Genomic DNA, 6681 nt, shown 5'->3' with positions numbered 1-6681 from the left:
GTTCATATGGTCCTAAAGCACACCGTCGCCTTGTGATTTCCTGCAAGACAGGAATGTCAGTGTGCTGCCATAGCCAGCGAAGAGCCCGGCTCTCAATCTAATTGAGCACATTTGGGACCTGTTGGATCGGAGGGTAGGGCCATTCCCCCCAGGAACTTGCAGGTGCCTTGGTGGAAGAGTGGGGTAACATCTCACAGAAAGAACTGGCAAATCTGGTGCAGTCCATCAGGAGATGCAGTACTTAGTATCTGGTTTGGCCACCAGCTGCATTGTTACTTTTGACCCCCCCTTTGTTCAGGGACACATTATTCAATTTCTGTGGAACTTGTTCATGTCGCAGTTCAAATCAAATGTATTTATATAGCCCTTCTTACATCAGCTGATATCTCAAAGTGCTGTACAGAAACTCAGCCTAAAATACACAAACTTCAGATGTGTCCCAAAGCAAACTGGCGCCAATGCCTTCCTAGCATGTAGCTAACTAAATAGCAAACGTTAACTAGCTAGATATCCTCAAAGCTAATTAGGATCGTTGTAGTGTAAAATATTGGGAATTAAAAACTAAAATAACCTTAAACAAAACCCTAAAGTTGCACTGCACAATTATTAACATGATTTGACCTTTTAACTGGCTACAAATCTAACTTTAGAAACTTACCAGTGAACCTCCAACATCTGTCCACAGAGTTGCAACAGAGTTGTTGAATCTTATGTTCATACACATGTTAAGTTTCCTGAAAATAAAGCCTGTTGACAGTGAGAGGATGTTTCTTTTTTGCTGAGTTTAGTATGCAGGTCTAGACTAAAGGATACCACAACAACTTCAAAAAATAAGCTTTATTCAAAAATATAGAAAGTGAATCTTTAAAACACACATTTGGATGAAAGGAGAACAGTCACTCAGCTGCTCCCTTCTTGCCTCGTTTCCCTGTGGTTCTAGCGGCAGGAGCCCCCTCGCCCTTCTTGGCTGCCCCCTCGCCCTTCTTGGCTGCCCCCTCGCCCTTCTTGGCTGCCCCCTCGCCCTTCTTGGCTGCCCCCTCGCCCTTCTTGGCTGCCCCCTCGCCCTTCTTGGCTGCCCCCTCGCCCTTCTTGGCTGCCCCCTCGCCCTTCTTGGCTGCCCCCTCGCCCTTCTTGGCTGCTTTGGTGGTCTTCAGTGCTTTGGGCTGGTCCTCAGCAGCCACCTCAGCACCTCCTTCCACTGCAGGCCTCTTCGCCTTGGGCTTCTTTGTAGGGGCCACCTTGGAGCCACCTGGAGCCTTCTTGGGTTTTGCATCCTTAAACATGAAAATGACTTAGATTTGCCATACAATCACCCATTGATGAGCTAACATTTTGCCATGATAAAGCCCAAACGGAACAGTACCCATTATGACCTAGGTACATAAACTGCTTACCCACTTGAACTATACCAATAGTCAGAAGAAAAAAAACTTGCCTCTGAAGTCTTCTGCTTTTTGGCTGTAGTTCTTTTCTCAGAAACTAGATGTAAATGGAGCGACATGCAATTATGACACCAGAAAAAGGAGAAGTGAGATACTAATACAAGTCATGAATGAGCATTGTTCTGACAAAGAAAAGTTAGTGATATTATACCAATACCTTGACTCGAAGTAGCAACTTGTAAAAAACGTATTTCTCTAGGTAGCGCATTGTTCATCCTATAGCTTGTGCACCATCTTTTAAATTAGTGAACCAATGTTTTCAGCACATTTATTTCCATGACTGATTAAAACTAATTTCTCATGCTCTACAGCAGACAGTGAACAATATGCTCCCAGATAGCACCAATACATCTGCCCAAAGTCCTGCAGATTCATTTAGAATGCCTAAATTCTTAACTCTACATTGTTTATACATCAGTCAGACAAACATTCTATTCTGATGTCTCACCGACATCGTCCCAATGTGCAAACGTGCTCCAAACTACACATTCCCCATGCAATTTCATACGTCTGCCAAAGGTGTGCTTGTTATCTGGGTTTGGAACATCAGCCCCTAAGTATCGTGATAACGCATCACAAGGTCCCTGGCTATTCCCAGCCCTACATTGTTCAATGCCCTCCATTGCAATGTGTTGTTCAATAAGCAACAATTATCCCAACCAATTGGGCAGATGGGTTTAGACGTAACCCTAAGGAGTGATGAGCGCTATAGATTCAGTTTACCTGCTTCCTTCTCCTTGGTCTTCTTGGCTCCAGCCTTGGAAGCCTTCGCCACATTGGGATTAGTGTTCTCAGTGGCTTTAGGCTTGGGCTCCTTCACATTACCCCTGCCTACAAGCTGGAAAGGGAGGGTGAAGACGGACTACATTTTATAAACAGCAAACCCCTGTTCAACGCAATGTTTTGATGTAACGTTAACTTGTATAATAAACACCGATCCTCAAGTGTGCATTCAAAAGTTGGTACCAAATCCAATAGGCACATTTGGCAGGTACGCTACCACACACAGGAAAGTATTTAATTGGTTGACATCTGTAGTCCTAGTTAGTTATCCTAACCAAAAAAAGATAGGTAAGGGTCACTTACCCGAAACCTCCCCTGTGCACCGCTTGCAGTGGAGTTAGGTGGCCTCACGAATACCCCGCTCTCGATTCCTTTGTTCAGGGCCTTGCGCATCATGTACTTCAACCTCACCTGGTCCAAAGATGGATATTTCTCTGTTATGTAGCTACGAATGGCCTGCGAGGAAACCCCCTTTCGAGAGTCCAATTCCTTAAGCGCTTCTTTGACCATCATCATCGTTGGTGGATGAAGGGGGGTTTTCCGTGCCACATCGGATGCTTTGCTGGACTCTAACAAAATGAACAATTTATAACCGTAAACTAACGAAATATCAGTAATATTTGGATACCCTTACTGGCCTAAACAACACATGCGTTACAAACCGGATTTAGCTTTTCCCGACACTTTCTCATCTTTATTGGCTGAGTCAGAAGATGCGATTCCTTCTTCGGAAGCTACCGTTTTTTTAGGTGCCATTTTCTAACGATAAATCTTAAATTAACTTAAAAACAGAACGCCTATTTTCTCGCCTTTAAAACCGTATTGGATTCCAATTTTATGCACTCCAAACAACCTCCGCCGCAAACCACGCGGTTCATCAAACAGGTGCTCACAGTTATTAGGTAGGCTACCACTCAGGACACATCCCACTAGTCTGAAGTCGATTCATTTCCTCGCCTCTGTTCCTTCTTTGCATCCTTTCCTTTATAGCGCTGATCAGCTGCTTACATTTAATGCTCTGGCTTCAATCACGCCGACAGTGTTGTTGCATTTTGGTACACCAGAAGTACATTCATTTCCAATGGAATACTGCGTTTGCCTTACAGCATTGTGTTGCAGAGGCAGTTGCAGTGTGTTCTGTGTGGTGCATATGTTGGATTTATCAAACTATGTATCAAACTGTATGCTTAGATGGCTTGAAGGAAATGGTAGCAGAAGGTGAATGTTGAACTTTTGTTGCACACGTTTCCAGACGATGTTGCGTACCATTTTGCATAATAACGCGGTAGGTGTGATGAAGGTGCTACCCCTAGATCACAGGAACTGAGTCATTGCGTTTTGGTTACACCAGAAGTACATTCATTTCCAATCGAACGCTGCGTTTGCCTTGCAGCGGCAGTTGCAATGCATTCTGTGTGGTCCATATGTTGGATTTATCGATGTATGCATCAAATTGTATGCCTAGACTTGACAGAAAGTAGCAAACTGGGAATGTTGAACTTCACACATATCTAGTAAAAATATTGTGGGATTACATCATTTAAAAAAAGTGTGACTCCAGAATTTCTTTGAATTTTTTATAAAAATTATTTTCAAAGTAAAAAACATATTATTTATTCGATGATATCTACACATTTGTGACAGCCTATAATATAATTTACCTTAAAAATGCATAGTTGGAGGAAATGACAATAATAAATAGTCAAGATTGTTGAAAGAGCCTACTCTCTACTATGAGACCAATGTTGTGCAAGGTGATCTTGATTGTGCTGTTGGACTGGGACCAGCCCCGCCGAATGCACTGGTCTGTGTGGGTCCAGGGATGGTTGAAGTCCCAAAAGCAGGCAGGGGAGTTCCACCATCTCATTCAAGAGCTTTGACTGTTTGGAGAGGAATTCCAAAGCTACTTTTGTCTGGACCGAAGCCAGTTTGATCACCCGCTCCAGATGGTTGGAGACAGGATCGCCCGGATGGATACCAACTACCGGGAGTCCATCAGCCCAATTGAACGCCTGGCAATTTGTCTCCGGTAAGGAAAATTAAAATGACTTTTAAAGCCATTGATACCGTAATTGATTGATATTAGATATACAGTGCATTCAGGAAGTATTCAGACCCCTTCACTTTTTGCACATTTTGTTACATTACAGCCTTATTCTAAAATGTATTAAAGACAAAAACAGGTTTCGAATTTTTGGCAAATTTATACAAAATAAATAACCCTTTACTTTGTTGAAGCACCTTTGGCAGCGATTACAGCCTCGAGTTTTCTTGGGTATGACGCTACAAGCTTGGCACACCTGTATATTGGGAGTTTCTCCCATTCTTTTCTGCAGATCCTCTGAAGCTCTGTCAGGTTGGATGGGAGCGTCGCTGGTCAGCTATTTTCAGGTCTCTCCAGAGATGTTTGATTGGGTTCAAGTCCGGGCTCTGGCTGGGCCACTCAAGGACATTCAGAGACTTGTCCCGAAGCCACTCCTGCTTTGTCTTGGCTGTGTGTTTAGGGTCGTTTTCCTATTGAAAGGTGAACCGTCGCCCCAGTCTGAGGTCCTGAGCGTTCTGGAGCAGGTTTTCATCAAGGATCTCTATACTTTGCCCCGTTCATCTTTCCCTCAATTCTGACTAGTCTCCCAGACCTTGCCGCTGAAAAACATCCTCACAGCATGATGCTGTCACCACCATGCATCACCTTAGGGATGATGCCATATTTCCTCCAGACGTGACGCTTGGCATTCAGGCCAAAGAGTTCAATCTTGGTTCAGAGAATCTTGTTTCTCATGGTCTGAGAGTCCTTTAGATGCCTTTTGGCAAACTCCAAGCGGGCTATCATGTGCCTTTTACTGAGGAGTGGCTTCCGTCTGGCCACTCTACCATAAAGGCCTGATTGGTGGAGTGCTGCAGAGATGGTTGTCCTTCTGGAAGGTTCTCCCATTTCCACAGATGAACTCTAGAGCTCTGTCAGAGCGACCATCGGGTTCTTGGTCACCTCCCTACCCAAGTCCATTCTCACCTGATTGCTCAGTTTGGCCAAGTGGCCAGCTCTAGGAAGAGTCTTGGTGGTTCCAAACTTCTTCCATTTAAGAATGATGGAGGCCACTGTGTTCTTGGACCTTCAATGCTGCAGAAATGTTTGTTTTTTTACCCATCCCCAGATCTGTGCCTTTACACAATCCTGTCCCGGAGCTCTACGGATAATTCCTTTCGACATTATGGCTTGGTTTTTGCTCTGACATGTACTGTCAACTGTGGGGCCTTATATAGACAGGCGTGTGCCTTTCCAAATCATGTCCAATCAATTGAATTTACCACAGGTGCATCCAATAAAGTTGTAGAAACATCTCAAGGATGATCAATGGAAACAGGATGCTCCTGAGCTCAATTTCGAGTCTCATAGCAAGACTCAAAATACTTATGTAAATAAGGTTTATTTTATTCATGCGCAAACATTTCTAAAAATCTGTTTTTGCTGGTATTATGGGGTATTGTGTGTAGATTGATGAGGGGAAAAAAAGATTTACTCAATTGTAGAATAAGGCTGTAATGTAACAAAATGTGGAAAAAGTCAAAGGGTCTGAATACTTTCCGAATGCACTGTATTTTATGGCAACCGAGCTAGCTAAGGGCTCTCTAGTTAATAGCCCCTATGTGATATCAGATGTACTTTTACAGAATGTTCATTAGGCCTATTACTTTTCCCAAAGTTTGTTTAAAATCCTTTTTTTTAATGATTAAATGTTACCAAATGAAAAGAATGTTGCGGTGCCTTCTGCCCTGATGAAGGTAGGCTAGTCTTCTCCAGGACCACTTGTGTTTCAAGACAGTTACAGTCATTCATTATATTCTTATTGGAATCATATACACTCAGAAAAAAGGGTTCCAAAAGGGTTCTTCGGCTGTTCCTGTAGGATAACCCTTTTTGGTTCCAGGTAGAACTCTTTTGGGTTCCATGCCTGTCCCCAAGGAGGAAGACTGGAGGTACATCACTGCTGAGTTCCTGTAGAGGTGGGATTTCCCCAACTGTCTTGGCTCCATTGACGGGAAACATGTAGTAATCCAGGCTCCACCGTGCTCGGGTTTGCAATTCTACAACTACAAGGGTTCATATTCAGTTGTACTCTTGGCTGTTGTAAATGCCAACTACTGTTTCCGTGTCGTTGATGTTGGTGCTTACGGCAAGGGAAGTGATGGCGGGACCCTCTGGGACTCTGCCTTCGGCCAGTCACTTCAGGATGGCACCCTGGAGATTCCACAACCTGCATCACTCCCTGGGGCTGAAGACCTGGGACCTGTTCTCCACGTCTTCGTCGGTGACGAGGCCTTCCCTTTGAGGCCCATCTCATGAGGCCCTATCCTGGATGCCAGCTGCCATTGCCAAGGCCTGTAAGGATGTTCAACAAATTACTGTCCAGGGCAAGGTTAGTTGTTGAATGTGTCTTTGGGATTCTGGCAGCCCGGT

General features: G+C 44.1%; 1 protein-coding gene across 1 annotated transcript; it reads right to left on the bottom strand.

The window, feature by feature from the left end:
- Positions 1–822: 822 nt before the first annotated feature.
- h1m (linker histone H1M) lies at positions 823–3177 on the bottom strand. The gene is made up of 5 exons (XM_029695195.1): positions 2888–3177; positions 2529–2794; positions 2166–2280; positions 1436–1479; positions 823–1274 (listed from the first exon to the last, which is right to left on the bottom strand). The coding sequence occupies exons 1-5, from the start codon at positions 2979–2981 to the stop codon at positions 897–899; spliced, it is 897 nt and encodes a 298-aa protein (XP_029551055.1). The 5' UTR covers positions 2982–3177; the 3' UTR covers positions 823–896.
- Positions 3178–6681: the final 3504 nt, after the last annotated feature.

The sequence above is a fragment of the Salmo trutta genome, chromosome 16 (assembly GCF_901001165.1).
Source record: "Salmo trutta chromosome 16, fSalTru1.1, whole genome shotgun sequence".
Classification (NCBI taxonomy): Eukaryota; Metazoa; Chordata; class Actinopteri; order Salmoniformes; family Salmonidae; genus Salmo; species Salmo trutta.
Note: the sequence above shows the minus strand (reverse complement) of the source record. Positions and strands in the feature narration are given on the sequence as shown.